The 17,199-nt window shown below is 46.2% G+C and overlaps 3 protein-coding genes across 3 annotated transcripts; 2 read left to right on the forward strand and 1 right to left on the reverse strand.

The window, feature by feature from the left end:
* Window positions 1-992: 992 nt before the first annotated feature.
* On the forward strand, window positions 993-4,678 carry LOC123187248 (chromatin-remodeling complex subunit ies6). The gene is made up of 3 exons (XM_044599057.1): window positions 993-1,372; window positions 2,052-2,119; window positions 4,350-4,678. Exons 1-3 carry the CDS (start codon window positions 1,198-1,200, stop codon window positions 4,479-4,481), a joined length of 375 nt encoding a protein of 124 aa, XP_044454992.1. The 5' UTR covers window positions 993-1,197; the 3' UTR covers window positions 4,482-4,678.
* A 2,753-nt stretch (window positions 4,679-7,431) lies between these two features.
* Window positions 7,432-8,873, forward strand: LOC123184503 (zingipain-2-like). Its single transcript, XM_044596602.1, has 2 exons — window positions 7,432-7,907; window positions 8,012-8,873. Exons 1-2 carry the CDS (start codon window positions 7,478-7,480, stop codon window positions 8,605-8,607), a joined length of 1,026 nt encoding a protein of 341 aa, XP_044452537.1. The 5' UTR covers window positions 7,432-7,477; the 3' UTR covers window positions 8,608-8,873.
* A 1,943-nt stretch (window positions 8,874-10,816) lies between these two features.
* LOC123187249 (uncharacterized) lies at window positions 10,817-14,474 on the reverse strand. Its single transcript, XM_044599058.1, has 2 exons — window positions 13,149-14,474; window positions 10,817-11,166 (listed from the first exon to the last, which is right to left on the reverse strand). The coding sequence occupies exon 1, from the start codon at window positions 14,295-14,297 to the stop codon at window positions 13,173-13,175; it is 1,125 nt and encodes a 374-aa protein (XP_044454993.1). The 5' UTR covers window positions 14,298-14,474; the 3' UTR covers window positions 10,817-11,166; window positions 13,149-13,172.
* Between the last annotated feature and the right edge of the window lie 2,725 nt (window positions 14,475-17,199).

Raw genomic sequence — 17,199 nt, forward strand, 5'->3', positions numbered from 1 at the left:
AGAATGATGAGTATGCCGAACGCACAGATAACAAAGTTGCCGTCCGCAGTCAGATGCCAACTGAAGGTGTGAAGGTGTGGAGCCAACTCGACATTCTGTATCATGGTCCACTGGTTTAATAGTTCAGCGATCGCCGAGACAAATGGAGCTCCCTGATAGCTTGCAACCACTTGGCCTCTGGCAGAACCTCAGCAACTAGCTGACATCCCACCGCCTGCCTCACATATGCATCGTCCCACACTCCTGCCATCGAACCACCGGTCCGACCAATACTCGATATTAGACTCTGCCCTAGCGAACACTCTACCGCGACATCGAACAGAGCACACGCCTCATGAGGAACATCAATCTGCAAGCCTTGCAGAGGCTTGTCCACTCATGCCTTTTCATACGATGCAGGTTCTTGACCCCCAGCCCACCGAACTTCATCGGCGTGCAAACCAACTTCCATTTGACCAGACACCCCCCCCCTTTGCTTCAGCATGCCCACACTAGAAAAAACCCCGACAGACCTTGTTGATGCAAGAGAGAAACCATATCGGAAGACCGAGAACGAGCATAGGGAAGATCGCCGTAGCGATGAGAGTCGAGTTAATCAGAACCAACCTCCCAGTACGTCAGAGCATCGAGGCTTTCCACATCGGCAGATGGCCGGCACCACGATCCACATACGGCTACAGGTGAATCTTGGATAGACGAGTCACGGAGAGAGGCAACCCGAAGTACCTGACAAGAAAGTTGAGCACAAGGTATCCCAGTGATTGCACCACGCTCGCGGCGGTGACCCCATCACATCTGATGAGAGAGGTAGAACTCGCAGCGGTGACTCGTCGCGGTGTAGTCACCTTTGCCGCGCCATCACCGCTGCTCTGACGCATGGCAGCCAAGCCACGTGGCACCCGCGGAGGAGGAAGGATCCCAGCCGTCGGATGCGGCAGGAACGCTGGATCGACCGGACAGCCGGGGAAGGCCATTACTCGCGTGACGTGTACCACGCGGCCACTCTCTCAGCCCCTCCTCCCCCGACCGCCGCCGCCACCGCCTCGTGACTTCCCGAACCGTCTCGCCGCCTACCCCCGCCGGCCGCCGGTGGCTGAAGCAGGCGCTGCCCGGTAGGCCACACCGCCTCCAACCCTAAGCGCGCACCAGCGGAATCGCCGCGACTCCGAGCCGCTCGAAGCGGGAGGGAGGGGGACCATGGAGTCGGAGGTAGTGAGGGCGGAGATGCTGCTGGCGCCGACGATGGCGTTCAAGAAGGTGCAGACGGCCGACAAGTACCCCAAGGGCCAGTCCCGCGGCCGCCAGTGGAAGCACCTCCGCCACCTCCTCCAGGCCGCCGACGCCACCTCGCTGCCCCCGGACCGCCCCAACTGTGAGCGCCTCGATCCCCTTCCTGCTGCTAGTTGCCCAATTATTGCAGATTTCGTCTGTAAATCAAGTGCTTTGTAGGTTTTAGGCCTTCCTGTGCTCGTTGAGGTGTTTTAAGACTATTCGATGATCCACTCTAGGCCTAGAAACTTGTGGTGATTAGAGATTGAAAATTGGAGCTGCATGCTGGATTTTTTCCAAGAGCCCACCAATGCTGGGAGCTTGCACATTGTGCTGTATTTTGGTGCTAACAAATAGCAGCAGTTGAATTGCTTCTTCTCATGTTACATAATACAAACTCACAATTCACTTTAGAGCCTTAGATGCAAATACTTCCTCCTGAAACATCATTGTTTTCTCAATTTATAGGCAGTGTTTTTAGTAGAATAAAAGTTGGTTCCAAACTCGTGCTTGATAGAATGCCATGTTAATAGACCAATAGATTGCTGACTTTGTGTCTAAATTCATAGCTTCTGAAGTATTAGCTTCCACTGCTAAGGCGATTAGACAGCTTTTACATGAACCTGTATCTCTCAGTTACGAGTACAAAGCTGGATAACATTCTAGATTTATTTTTGACATTAGCGAAACAAGTTATTTGTGTGTTCAGGTAGTATGCACATGTAGTATTTAGAGAAAATTGTTGTGGCGAATATAATGTTCACAGTATGTTCTTTATGCAGATTTAAATATTCAGTCACCCCCATCCGTTTATCCACCAAAGAGATATTGTGACGTTACAGGCTTTGAGGTAAGTCACCCCAATAGACTCCAACTGTTGATTTACATATCCTGCAATGCTTCTAAATGATAAGGTTTGGAATTTGAATACATTTAGGTCTGAAGTAGATCATAATGCTGTGCCCTGTGTTTACCACAATTTTGTTTATCATGCTAAACTGCATGTTTACATGCAGTGTTAATTGGTTGCAAACTCTCCCAGTGAGATGAAATTTTGTGCTGTGCTTAACAAGGCCTATAAATTTGAAGGAATAAGCTGATACTTTGAGTTTAGTTATTCTCCCAGTAGCTGGCTCATAGGAAAACTCAGTAAGTAGCTTATGAGCAGCTAGATCTAAGACATAGCAGTACCGGTAGAGATCAACAAAAAATAGTTCCATGTTAGAGACCGTGGCCATAATGTTATCTTTTATGTCTTATAATTACTCTCCATAAACATTTTGTTTGGAGTTCTTCACTGTCCTCACTTATCTGCTTTGTATGAACCAACACAAGCCTTTTTTAAAAGCAACTCGGATGTATTATTGACAAGATAGGTTTGTGTGTGCAACCTATTATTTGACGCTGTATGATCAGGTTTTGTGTAGGTTGAAATCAAATAAACTCTGGCCAGTTAAATTTGTGATTATCTGAAAGTTGATTGTGTTTGGTAACTTCTAACTAGTAACTACTACAAAAAAGTACCGCTAAATAATGTGAGAATTGTATGGATGACCCACTGAAAGCTCTAATTCAGCATTGTTCTAATTGCTTTACTCCATTCCCCCCCTTTTTTTGGCAAGAGTTCACTCCATTTTTCAGAATTATTGACTGTATACTTTTTGCAATGTTCCTCAGATTTGGTTTTATGCTGTCTAATTAAATTTTGCATATGGATATTCATCTGTGTGGATGTTAATGTAATTCGAGGCTAATACAATATTGTTGCAACCTTTTAAGGAGAAAAAAAAACAGGGTTGTAGTTATTTTTATCTTTGAATTGTACTGTTAATATGAGTGCTTTTTGATTCAACTTGTTGGCATAGCAGAAACCCAGCAGGACTGTGTTGGAACAGAATCCAGATTGAGCTGCTAAAATTGTGACTTATTTTGGAAAAAATGTTGTGAACAGATTTCACTATCAACCTAAATTTAGATGTTTTTGGTAGCTTTCATACTGCCACTTATGTAGGGGTGTTCAATTGCTGTTTACACAGGTTGACCAACCTGTGGACCAACAAACTTACTAGCACTTATGTATCACAGTTTTGGAAAATTACAAAATTAGCAATCTGTTGACGATTTAGCACAGTTTGTAAAAGTCCGGTGTGGACACCCCTAAACATATGTAATTAAAGTCTGTGCTGTTCTAACAGATCCCTATATGAATGAAGCAGGAGTCTTCATGAACGAAATACACTACTATAGTTGGTAAATATTTTTATAATACAGTATTAATAACATAGTCCCCATAAAACATGAACTTAAGTGTATACGCATATTATAGAACTTAAGAGTTGAAAACTTGATTAGTGTTTTGGGTGAGTTTACTAATGTTTTAGAACAGGCAGGTGAACTAAAATCAATACTTCTCAGTTGTAATGTTCTTTTCACAGTTTGTATCTCTCTCGCGGCCTCTGCGAACAACATGTTTAGTTAATTTCAACTTGGTACTGCCATGTACAGTATTACCAAGGGTCATAAACTTCACTGCACGTCTGCAGCTGTTGGTAATGCATGAACAATTTGAACATCACCCTACTGACATCTGTACTAATAGTTCACATTTTCACCCACATATGCATCGCCGTAATAAATGAATGAACCCTAATGATATGACAATCGTATTGGTCGAACTCAAGGCTTGGAGGCAGGGCAACTGACCCAAATGAAGCAGCACCCAACACTGGCCATCTGTCCTAAGCCTGGATTTTGCTGACTGCTGAGGACTGTAGTCCAGATGATGCAGTGTGTTGGCGAGAGATAGAAGAAATTACATAGAACACCACACAAACATCTGTGTTGCCGCCAAGAACCTACTTGTATCTCATCAACCAGTCCAAGTATGTTCCATGTTGTGCTGTATCGTGCATGACCTGTTTGTTGCTACGTACATGCCGTCACTGGTTACATAGTTTCAGTAGCACTAGCTGATGCATATATCTGATACAGAGCATTTTTGGTTGCCCATTAGGTGCCGTCCCTTGTTACATCTGTTAGGGAGTACTTTTTACAAGTCTGACCTTTTTACCTTTGTGCAGGCACCATACATGGATCCGAGGACGAAGCTGCGCTACGCTGACCCAGAGGTCTTCAGGCAGATCAGAATGCTTCCCGAAGAATACGTCCAGAGGTACCTGGCTGTGAGGAACGCAGCGGTTGTACTACGATAACAAGATCCCCGCCTTACCGTGCCTGTTCTTACTAGCCAATGCCCCGCTCTTTGATCTGAATAGGCATCATCCTTTTCCTCCTGATCGCGTCGCTAGCTCACTAGGCTACTGAACCCTTGTGCAATTGAGAGAGATATTTTGCTTCTGTGTACTGTCATCGACGTGCCTTTTGTGCCACTCTGCCCTGTTGTTATTCCCGTTGCTGGTGTGCTGAGAGTTGATGGTTAAATGCAGTATGTTGTTAGTCCGGGAATCGGCTGTCGTTTCTGAATGAGCGCGGATACTGGCACTTGGGCGATATTGGGGGAAAAGGCACCCGCGTAGTTATTTATTTATTTCTGCGAATAGGCCAACAAGTACCTGAAAACGGACTGAAGGAAGGAATTGCCATAATCCGCATTCGTATTCAAATGATCTCAGAATAAATCATTTACAGTCATACCAGCATTTTCATGAGTTGGTTGTGCATATTTTCTTACTTTTAATGACGTTTTTTACACTAAAGTTGTCATCTGAAAGAAACAAATAATTAAATAAAATTAAACTTGCCATCTAAACAGAAAATTGCCGTGCTTCACAACTAAAGTTGCCATCCAAATTGAAACTTGCATAAAAAAGTCAAGGCGGAATTGCTTCGTGCCACACTTGTAGCACTTATCAGGGTGCTGAGTTTTTTCCATTCTCCTGCAAAATGTGAGTCAAGCATGCAACCCAGGCCACATACATAAAACCTCCTTTTACCGATTCAGGTATGTACCAGTACAACATCCATCACACAATGCCTTTAAAATCTATGCACTTTGTAGATAGCGGGGGCAAAATCCTTTTTTGTAAAATCTATGCACTTGTGGTCCTACTCCATAAGTATGTCTCTTTATTGTCCAACTTCTATTTTCGTATCTCAGCACTTAAGTCAAATAGTGATCCCATCTGCGCATACATGACACATATTCTCTCTCCTCCTAACAATGACACGGTCACAATAGCTCTCATCTCTCCCTCACTAAATTCATGTCCTTTTATTTCTGCTTTCATAATTTCAATCATTCATATCTTTTAAGCTACAAAATTATTTCGGAAACTTTTTATATTTTGAATTCCTAGCGATGAGACCTTTTGAACAAGACCAATCTTCAACGCATTTAAACTAATTACAATTTTACCGTTTCAATCAAATTTATGTTGACTGAACTATGTTAAAAATCTGTGTTTTGAAATAAATGAAATGATTTTTGAATTGCATGAAATCTAGTTTTGAAACGAGTAAAATTGTTTTTTAAATGATAGTTCTTTTGAAATAAGTGAAATAACGTTTCTAAAATGAGTGAAATTAATTATTTGAAATGAGTGGATTTTTTTTTCATACACATGACAGATATTCCGGTGTGAAATACGTGAAACCTTTTATTTCAAAGTTTTGAAACTAGTTATTTGATACAAGTGATATAAGTGTTTTGAAATGAATAAACTCACTTTTCCAAAATATGCTTTTTTACTGAGTGAAATCTGTATCTTGAAACGATTGAAACTTGTTTTCTTAATTGTGTGAAATTATTTTCTCAAAAATGAGTGAAATCGGTTATTTCAAATATGTGGAACTATTATTTTTCAAATATACGAATCATGTGTTTTTGAAATACGTGAACTCAGCAAAATATGTGTTCTAAAATAAGTGAAATCAGTTTATTTAAACTATGTGAACCAAGTGTTTTTGTAATGAGTGAAGCCTTTTTTTAACACATGAAAAATAGATTTCTCAAAGGAATGAAATGTGCCTTTTTCACATTAGTGAAATACTTTTTTGGAAGAAGTGAAGTGCATTTTTTCTGAATTAAGTGAAATAGGTTTTTCGAATTGGTGAAACCAATTTTATGAAATAACTGAAAATCATTGTTTGAATGAGTGAAATATAATTTTAAAATGAGCAAAATCTGTTTTATGAAGCAAGCAAATTTGTTTTTTCATTTGAGTGAAACCGGTTCTTCAAATAACTGAAATGAGTTATTCAAAACGAGTGAAATCAAATGAGTGAAGTTAGTTTGTAAGTTCCATATTCCAGTTTGTGAAAATGTTTGAAAGCGTAGGTATCACTTATGTGAAATAGTGAAACCTTTTAGTGTTTTATGAAAATGATTTCAAAGATAATTGAAATATATGTAAAAATGTAGTTCAAATATATCCAAAATTGATCTTGTTCTGAAGGTCTGCACACCATGAATTCAAATATATAAAAAGTTTCAAGAATGGACTTTTGGTTCAAAAGGTATGAATCGTTAAAAAATTGAGAATGAAAATAAGAAATGCATGTTCAGTGTATGTGGTGAGAGAATACATGCATGCACTGTTCTCTCCACTCCCTCCCTCTTCTCTGTAAAAGCGGACACTGCCCGATACAAATACAGGTATAGCTCTATTTAATCTGTTGTATTTGCACATGAAAAGAAATTGTATAAAACCTGCACGAATCTTGATGAGACTGGCGAACGAACGGTGGATTGCGCATGCACCGGTACATACCGGCACCGGTAAATTTACTAATTCGCCAAACTGTATGCGCGTGAGTGCGAGTGAACAAGCAGCAAGCAAAGAGAAAGTGCACGCCGATTCGGCCAATTTCTTCCAGGCAGCTGCGACCAGCTCTGTGCGTGTGCGACGGTATATGCATGCGTGCGTGTTGCGGCACCATCTGGGAAGCCAGAAAAATCTCCCAAGTAGCAGAAGATGACGACGACCAAGAATATGTGAGTGGCGACGACTGACGAGAGCAACCACCGTCGAGAAGAAGAAGAAGATACGGAGAGACGACATCCATCCATGGTCTCCCTCCCAGTCAATACGTTCGTTCCACTAGGCGGATCCGTTGAACCTGCTCGCCATTGGCGCCGGCACCGCGCGCGCGTATAAATACAAGCGGAGGCGGCATGGTTGCTAGTTGCTACGTACGTACCTGCTTAGCTCGCTCGCCAACCATCGCAAGCAAAGTAGCTAGCTAGCTAATGGCGCCTATCCACGGCAAGCAAACGCTGCTGGCGCTGGTGCTCGCGCTCGCGTTTGTCAGCGTCGTGGCGGCGCGAGGGGAAGCGCTGGCCGCCGCCCGGCACGAGCGGTGGATGGCCAGGTACGGGCGCGTGTACGCGGACGCCGCCGAGAAGCTGCGCCGGCGGGAGGTGTTCGCGGCCAACGCGCGCCACATCGACGCCGTCAACCGGGCGGGCAACCGGACCTACACGCTCGGGCTCAACCAGTTCTCCGACCTCACCAACGAGGAGTTCGCGGAGACGCACCTCGGGTACCGTCACCAGCCCGGCGGGCTCACGCCGGCGGCCGTGGTGAACGTGTCCATGGCTCAGCTGCAGTCCACGCCGAACAGCGTGGACTGGAGGGCCCGGGGCGCCGTCACCCCAGTCAAGTACCAAGGTCACTGCGGTAAGAAGAATCTGCACCTCCCGAATGCATAGCATAGCATATACCACAGGACAAAGCTGGCAAATGAATAAGGGAATGTTCACACGTCGTTTGCGTGCGTGCAGGGAGCTGCTGGGCGTTCGCGGCGGTGGCGGCGACGGAGGGGCTGGTGCAGATCGCCACCGGCAACCTCATCTCCATGTCAGAGCAGCAGGTGCTCGATTGCACGGGCGGCGCCAACAGCTGCAAGAGTGGCTTCGTCAACGCAGCCCTAACCTACATCACCGCCAGCGGCGGCCTGCAGACGGAGGCAGCCTACACGTACAACGCCAAGCAGGGCGCGTGCCGCAGCGGCGGCCTCAGCCCAAACCCGGCCGCCTCCGTCGGCGTCCACCGGTCCGTGACACTGCACGGCGACGAGGGCGCGTTGCAGGTGCTCGTGGCCAGCCAGCCGGTGGCCGTGGCCGTGGAGGCCGACGCTGACTTCCACCACTACAGGAGCGGCGTGTACGTGGGCAGCCCGTCGTGCGGGCGGAACCTGCACCACGCCGTCACGGTGGTGGGCTACGGGACGGAGGCTGGCGGGCAGGAGTACTGGGTGGTGAAGAACCAATGGGGGGCTGGGTGGGGCGAGGGGGGCTACATGCGCCTCACGCGCGGGAGCGGCAACAACTGCGGCATTGCCACCTTCGCCCGCTACCCCACCATGGACAGCTCTTAAAAACCAGTACAACTACATCAGTCCATGCATGATGCATCGTCGAGTACTATGGTTTATCAACTAAGATTGACGTATAGTACCATACGTACGACTGCAGTACACGACGTATATATGAATTTGTTTTTCAAATAAAGCATGGATCTTCGTAGAAAGTACAGTAGAAACGATCCATTTGCCCATGTAATAGCAGCATAAGATTGTAATCTTGTGTATATGAAAATGAACACTAGTACCTCATCAGTCCATGGCTCCATGCAGCATCGAGTATGGTTTATCAGCTAGCTAGCTACAGAACGATGCAGCTGCAGTACAATGCATACGTATATATGGATCTTGGATAATGAACATTTAAAGCATGGAATGATGCGTTTGCCTATAATATATAGTATAAACTTGGAAGCTTGTATATGAAAATAAGTTTTTTCCAATTCAATGGAACCGTTGTTCTGAATGTTCTTCTCATGCCTCGCCTTTTCCATCTTTTCCATGCCCGTTCTTCTTCCTCTCGCAATCCGACACAAATGACAAATCTGGATCAAGCAGTCGTCGGAGGGAAGGAAGAAGCAACCGCCACTCACCGGAGAAGCTATCCCATTATCTAGCTGCCCCACTGATGTATCTTAGGGGTGTTAGGGGTGCAAGTTGGCCGGAAAAAAAAATGATGCATGGCCGAGGTCAGACGAATGGCTGGGGGGGGGGGGGGGGGGGGGGGGGGGGGGGCCACGTTGGTGGGAGAGCGGAGCGGCGAGGGAGCGCCGCGAGCGGTGGAGGCCGGTTTACGTGGGGCGGTCGAGGGGAAGAAGAGAACAGGTAGCTGGGCTGGAGGTTGAAGAAGCTGATCCGACCATCCATTTTGCATCCGACGGCTTAAAACAATTGACTGACCCAAAATATTTTTTCAGGCGGCTATCATCGAGCCAATCCCATCTTGATCATATATACCCGTCTCCTATTACTTCATTTTACAGGGCCCATTTTTTCACCAAAAACAGTAGGACATGCTACCTTGAAACATTATATCAAAAGAACCGACCAAAATGTCCACAAGAAAAAACAAAGATACCTGCATCTGATCAATCAGTTCAAGTATGCCCATGTTGATGTACTGTGTACGACCTGTTCGTTGCTACATACATGCCGTCCATGGTTACAGAGTTTCAGCGGTACCAGCTGATGCAGTATCTGACACAGAGCGTTCTGGTTGTCCATTAGGTGCTACTTATATCCTGCGCTGCTGTTTGGTAGTATTCCTTTCGTGGAGCGGCCACACCTGAAAACGTACCGAAGGAAGGAATGGCCATAATCCGCATCCGTATCCAAATGATCCCACAATAATTCATTCACGGATGTACTCCCTCTGTAAATTAATATAAGAGTGTTCAGATCACTAAAATAGTAATCTAAACGCTTTTATATTAGTTTACGAAGGGAGTACTAGATACCATTGTACGTATACATGTCCCCCCCCCCCCCCCCCCCCCCAAAGCAACCGATTTTTGTCGGCGCAATTCGTTCTCACTCTGAGATCCGACATGATGAAGGGCTAATATCCCACAAGCAACATATGACGCGAATAAGATTATGGAGTAACCTTTTGCCACAAGTATCACTTCTTGCAGTAAATTACACATCTGCTCCTTTTGAAGAATATGAATTCTGATTTTGGAAGTATGAAAACCATGTCCGTTTTATATGTCAGGGTTCAACACCGAAAGAATGTTGAATAAACTATTCTTAGGATGTGAAATCCAAGCCATGCCACTTGTTCGACTCCGTCCACGAGTGGTGGGCAAGCACGTGCACCGTGGGCACCGGCGACTGAAAAGTGAAGGCATCAATTACAATGCTGGTTTCGTGGGTTATCTGGAACGAGCGTAACGCAAGGTTGTTTCGGTATAAGAGCGCACCTTCACAAATCCTACTGAACACCATCATCGATGAGACAAACCTTTGAGTCAAGGCCGGGGCAAAGAAATTAGGGTCTTTTTTATTGCAAGAATAATTGTTATGCCGATTCTTGGCTGTGTGTTGTAACAAACTCTTTCTCCTTATTTGATATATGAGGCAAAGCTTTTGCCTCCGTTTCAAAAAATAATAATAAAATCCAAGCCATGCTCACATCCTATGGTATCCAGAAACCACATCAATTTCTCATCGTTATATGGTCAGCTAAGATAAATGAATGAGATCTCAAGCTTACGGAATGAAGTATAAAAACACAACATCAAACACATATAAAGATGAAATAATCCAAGATAACACACCAGACATATTATAGTTACCACACTGTTAATCTTGATCCTTGGAGGCAAACCAAAACCATCCCTATGGTAAAAGTTTAAAAAGAACCACAAGTTTAGCATGACTCAAAGTTTTCAACTGAAGCATGATACTTCGTTGTATCGCACCAAGGCTCGGCTATATGCAAGAACTCCGCTTCGGCTTCACAATAGGGCGACGTCTACATCGACTACAGTTCACAGCAGACTGCGGAGACAAGCACCTTGCCAAGTTATTTCCCAAATATAAGCTCATGTAAATTTTATTAGAATCAGGTTCCTGCAATAGCAACAGAAGTACGCGTAAGTTCTAATAATATATATGAATCACATATAATATTTTCTCATAGCAGACAGCATTTAAGCAGAAAAAATATGACAAGTAAAAATATTCAGCGGCTACCTTGTTTACTGTAACACAAAAAATTCTGGCACTCGCAACAAACGATGAACCACAACATATGAATTTACTAGAGAGAAGGTATGAATACATGAATTTTACTAGAGAGAAGACATGTACTAGCAAGTATTAGAAACAACAGACATAGCTTTGACATCGAGGGTAAATGACTGCCAATGCAGGTTACATATTTTTACTGGATTTGTTAATTCTCATCTAGATGAGAACTAAGAAAGTCTCACATAACTCCTACACTATTTGATTAACCAAACAAAAAAATAAACAAAAAAAATTCCCACAAATCTCCGGGTAAAATCCAACAGTGTAGGAGTTAGATGAGGCATAGTTAGTTCTCATCTACTCCCTCCGTTCATAAATATAAGACGTTTTGGTAGTTCAAATTGAAATGCCAAAACGTCTTATATTTAGGAACAGAGTGAGTAGATGAGAGGTAGACACATCCATATTTTATTTCAGAAGAGCATGCAACAATCAGTCATTTTGTGGACCTTCAACAACCATTATGGTAGTCTGCATTCGACTCCACTAATGTATGTTTTAACATATGCATCATCAGCAACAACGCAGTTTCTTATACCTGGGTCATGTTTGACATTACCAACCTGATATGCTAGCAATACAGAATTATGATTTGTTATTGGATGAATGTAGAATAGCTAATTTCACATAATAACTTTATTTGTTTATTTTCCTCAAATACACATGACAAACTCTGGCAAAGTCACATTTATAAAGAACTTTGGCTGTGGCATGTCTGGCCCCTTTAAAGCAGCACAAACTGAGCATTTTCTTGATATCACAGCACTCAGCAAACAGGATTTCAACTCATAGAATAGCACTCAAACAAAATACCCATGCATTCTAAAGGATGACAGCAATTAAAATTTTATGACAGCTGACATGCAAGTTCTGATGAAATACTTCGACATGAAGGCATGTGAAACAATAGTAATTCTGTGAACTTAATGCTTTTTATTTCACAAGAGCATGAAACAATCAGTCATCCCGTGAACCTTCACCAACCATTAGAGCATGGTACGCTGCATTGGACTCCACCAACGCATGTTTTAACATACACATTATCAGCAACAGTGCAATTTCTGATACCTGGGTCATGTTTGACATTACCAACCAGATATACTAGCACTACATAATTATGATCTGTTAATGTATGGATGTCGAATAGCTAATTTCAGGTCATAAAGGGTCATGAGTGCAGTGTTTCGGTGCCCAGGCTCATCTGCACCCGGTCAGAAAAAAATCACAAAAATTTTATAAAAAAAATCAATTTTTTTGCATGGTAGAAAATTTAGCGCGCGAGGTCCGCTCCAATTTTCAAATCATTTGGGCATCTGAGAAGCTCTTGGCAAAAAAGACAAATCGGGTCAGAACAGCGCATGAACAGTAAACTTTTTTACAGACCCCAAATTTGTCTTTTTTGCCGAGAGCTACTCAGATGTCCAAATGATTTGAAAATTGGAGCGGACCTCATGCATCAAATTATCTACCAAGCAAATCTTCTTGGAATTTTTCTAGTATTTGTTTTGATTTTTTTCGTCAGCGGTTTATTTTCCTCAAATACAAATGACAAGCTCTGGCACTGTCACATTGATAAGGAACTTTGGCTGTGGCAAGGTTTGGCACCTTTAAAGCAGCAAACTGAGGATATCCCCGACATCACAGCAACTCAGCAAACAGGATTTCAATTCATAGAGTAACACTTAAACATACTACATGCTATCTAAAGGATGAAAACAATTAAAATTTATGACAGCTGAGAGTATATGTCATGCAAGTTGTGATCAAACAATTGTCAGCAAGAGAGCCAAGAGCAAGCATACCTTGGTGCATGATTCCATTGAACCTCAGTAGTCGCAGAACAAGCTTGGAAGCACCCACACCTGCGGCCTCCCGAAACCAACCCCTGGTTCACCTGGATACTGTGCAGGGAAGCATTTACAGGTCCCATCGACTAGAGAATACTCGCTCCACCCCCCACTCCATGGCAATGATCCATACACACAGTCGGCACGGATCCCTGGAACATCTGGACCAAGGCACGCGACAAAATCGTCGTAGCCAATAAACAGCGTCCGCCCGCCGAGGCTCGTTATCATCACCCACTTCCCCACATTGAAGTCCCACCGGAAAATCTTGTATTCAGGATCGATGCGCCCCACCTTGCAGATAAGCAGGGGCTCGCCACCGCACTCCCCCAGCAATGATCCGCCTACGGTCTCCTTCAGAGTCTCTTCAAGATCCTCGTCGAATTCGCCTCCAAGCATCCACAGCTCCATGGTGTTGTCCTTGGGGAGCGAAGCCATCACGAGCCCGCAGGAGGGGAGGAGCCCGTAGAGGGCGCCGTTGACAATGCGCCAGTCCTGGATCTCAAAGTCGCCGCCGTAGGACGCGACGGCCCAGTGGGCGTACCAGAGGCTGCAGTACTGGATCTCGGTGCGGCCCTTCGCCGGGGCGAAGACGTAGCCGCCGCTGAGGATGACGCGGCTGTACTCCAGCGGGGGCCTGGGGAAGCGGGCCTGCGCGCCGGAGAGGAGGTCGGTGACGAGGATCTCGCCGGTGGCGCCGTCGACGGCGGCGACGCGGGCGCCGTCGGAGGTGAGGACGCCGCCGGTCCTGGCGAAGGGGAGGCGGGCGCGGAAGCGGAGGAGGCGGCGGTCGGGGACGTGGAAGAGGGCGAGCGAGAAGGCGGCGCAGCCGGGCTCGAGGACCTTGAAGAGGGACAGCGAGGGGTCGGCGGTGTGGGGCACGAGGAGGTGCGGCGGCTGGTTCGCGAGCAGGGCCCGGCAGTTGGGCAGCGCGGCGCGGTAGGCGCGGCAGCCGGCGCGCAGGGCGAAGAAGTCGTGCAGGCTCGTCAGGTGCTTCGCGATGTCCGGGACCAGCTCCGCGGGGATGTACGGCCCGCCGGCATCTCCGTCGCCGTCGACGGGGGCGTTGGCGGGCAGATCTGGGCCACCGTCGTTCGCGGCCATCCTCCTCCCTCCCTTCCTCCCTCGCCGCGACCAGCACAAGCTAATTTTATCGGAGTCGAACGAAGTCGCGAGATTTATGGTGGCAACGGCCGGCGGAGGAGGCGGCGGAGCCCGGCGGCGACGGCGCAAAAAGAGGGGAAACTGTCAAACCCTTCACCCACGTCGGCGCTTATGTGAGAGGGGAGAATTTCAGGTGCTCCCGAGCCTCCCGTGTTACCATGATACATGGATTTGTGGTCCGTCAGATCGGAGATCAACGGTTAGTGTTGATGAAGCCTCTAGGCCTGCGCAAAATTACGAAACTCTTCGAGGGGTTTTCTGCAAGTTTGAGCCAGCTCTTCGTATGACCATCGGATCTTTGATCCAACGGACGACGAGGTCCTGTATCATCGTAGCACGGGAGGTGCGGGAGCACCTGGAAATCTCAAAATTATGTGGGAGGATTGTGCAATTTGTGTATGACATTTTCTGAAATTCTTTTATAAATTTTTGAGAAAGGGGTTAAAATCCACCCACTGATCGTGTCGTTTACGCCAATGACGTAGGAAGTTGTTGGATCTGCTTTAGTCATGCGACATAGAGTGCACGCATCGGTGGCTTCGCCCACCGCCCAACCACCCACACACGTGTCTCATCAACCATCCGCACACACTTATCTGTGTCTCATCAACCATCCGCACACACTGATCCTCTCTGTATCCATCATCATCCTTATCCTCCGGTAAGCATTTGTCTTTCCCAAATGAACCTCACCCTCAGGCTTGCTCCCTTTCTTTCCATCCTCCTCCCGGAAGCTTCGAAGGCTGTCGACCCCTCTCTCCTCTCCTCTTTTTACCAAATAAGTTGTAAGACATGGGTAGAGGTAGCACTGCTGCAAAGAGCGGTAGGTTTGCAACATCATTCATATTGAATTGGGCGACCACAACGTCGATCGTGTTAGTAATGAGCGACTGCAACGCCGTCTGTGTTGCAATGGACGACCACAATGCTATTTGTGTTGCAATGAGCGACTACGAAGTGAATGGGCAACCACAGTGTCGCCTATGTTGCAATGGGTGACCCAATGTCGTTCATGTTGCAATGGGCAACCGCAACATCATCTGTGTTGCGATGGTGGCAGTGGAATGCACATGGGGACAGAGCCGATAGCTAGCAACACGAACGATCCTTTCCGAAGATCAATGCGTTGATGGTAGCGTCGACCATGGGAAACATTAACAAACAACCACTGATCACACCGAGCGATTTGCCGACTAGAGCGGTCGCCGTGTGTCCCTCGCGGGGCCCACACATCGCTTCCCCCATGTACCTTATCCCCAACATCGAGCACAACCACCCGTCGACCCTTTGTTTTTCCTCTTCGCCCAACCTCTTTTCTCCTTGGATCTCGTCCCCTACCTATTCTTTTCTCTTACTACTCTGGCAGCTCGCGCTCGCGCATACCCCACAACCATCCAGCATCGGCAAGCAGATGTTGCAATGCAGCGCATGACTGCAAGCCTACCTTAGATAGACGATATTGCTTTGAGGGGCAGTTGCCATGTTGCGAGGTTTCCATCACACGTCGGTGTTGCAGAAGCGGCGCGACATGGCAAAAGATCTTTCTAGGACATGACCAAGGAGAAGCGCTCGTTGGTGCTGCGACCTGACAGTCAATGCTGCAAGACAACGGTTGCATCCAACATTGCAACTGGCTTTCTCGATGAAGTTGCAAGCGCAATCGCCGGGGGAGGGGGAGGGGCAACATGGTCGGTGCAGCGAAAAGGGCTCGAGGGTTGTAACATTGCTGGGGCTTCAAGCACATCGCTGGGTTGCAACGTCGCTGGTGCCTTAGGCACATCACGGGTTGCGACATAGTATGTGGTTCATGCACATCGATGCGTGTCTCATGCAATGATGATGACCGCAACATGGGAAATGTTGCAATGGCAACCACAAGGTTGTCCATATTGTGATGGGCGGCCACAACATTATTCGTGTTGTGCTGGTGGTAGCCTGACCCAACCACTACATGGGGTCAGATCCAGTGACTCGTAACCCGATTGATGTTTGGCAAAGATCAACTGGCCGATGCATTGTGCTGGCCTTTTAGATGGATCCAAGATTCCTCTTATGTAATAAACTAAAACATTTGGCATGTGCTTTGCCTTATTGGCTCGTATGTTACTTGTGCATCACTTGCTAAAAAACCTCCACTGTGAATTAGCTCCAACAATATTTTTGATTCAGTACAGTCAACTGCTAGATGAAGAAGACCAACAATCGACCGACATTACCCAATCATCTCAAAGTGGACGAAAGTTTCAACAACCATGTAGCTCTCCCACAATCGTCGATGATGAAGAAGCTCCCTCCTGCTCTCTCCCACTTGGCCAGACAGAGCTCGTCACACGTTTCTACACGACTCGATATGGCTACTTTTTTGTGTTTGTGTGTGTGTGTGGGGGGGGGGGCTCTTTTCTCAGCAATGCCACCGTTGTTGCAAGACGATGCGAGGATGCTACAAGTCCTGGGTGCACCATTCATAGTTGTGTTGCGAGGGATCTCTCGGCTGCAACATGGAAGATGTTGCGATGGTTGGAACATTGGCGACGATTGCAACATGGAATATATTGCAATGGCGAGAACCTTGGCGACAATTGCAACGAGGAAGATGTAGCGACTACAACATGAAGGATGTTATGATGGATGGAACCTTGGCAACGACTTCAATGTAGGCCATGTTGCAGAAGTTTGCAACATACGTCGTGGTCGGCACAACTCTGTCTAGACAGAGGCCAGCATCAGAGAGTATTTTTTGTGGCTGCAACATTGGCCACTTTGCAACAATAAAAAACGCCTTGGACATGGCGCAACATCACTCATGTTGAAACCCTCAAGCACAATACAAGCCATGTTGCAA

This window comes from Triticum aestivum, chromosome 2A (assembly GCF_018294505.1).
Source record: "Triticum aestivum cultivar Chinese Spring chromosome 2A, IWGSC CS RefSeq v2.1, whole genome shotgun sequence".
In the NCBI taxonomy this organism is placed as follows: Eukaryota; Viridiplantae; Streptophyta; class Magnoliopsida; order Poales; family Poaceae; genus Triticum; species Triticum aestivum.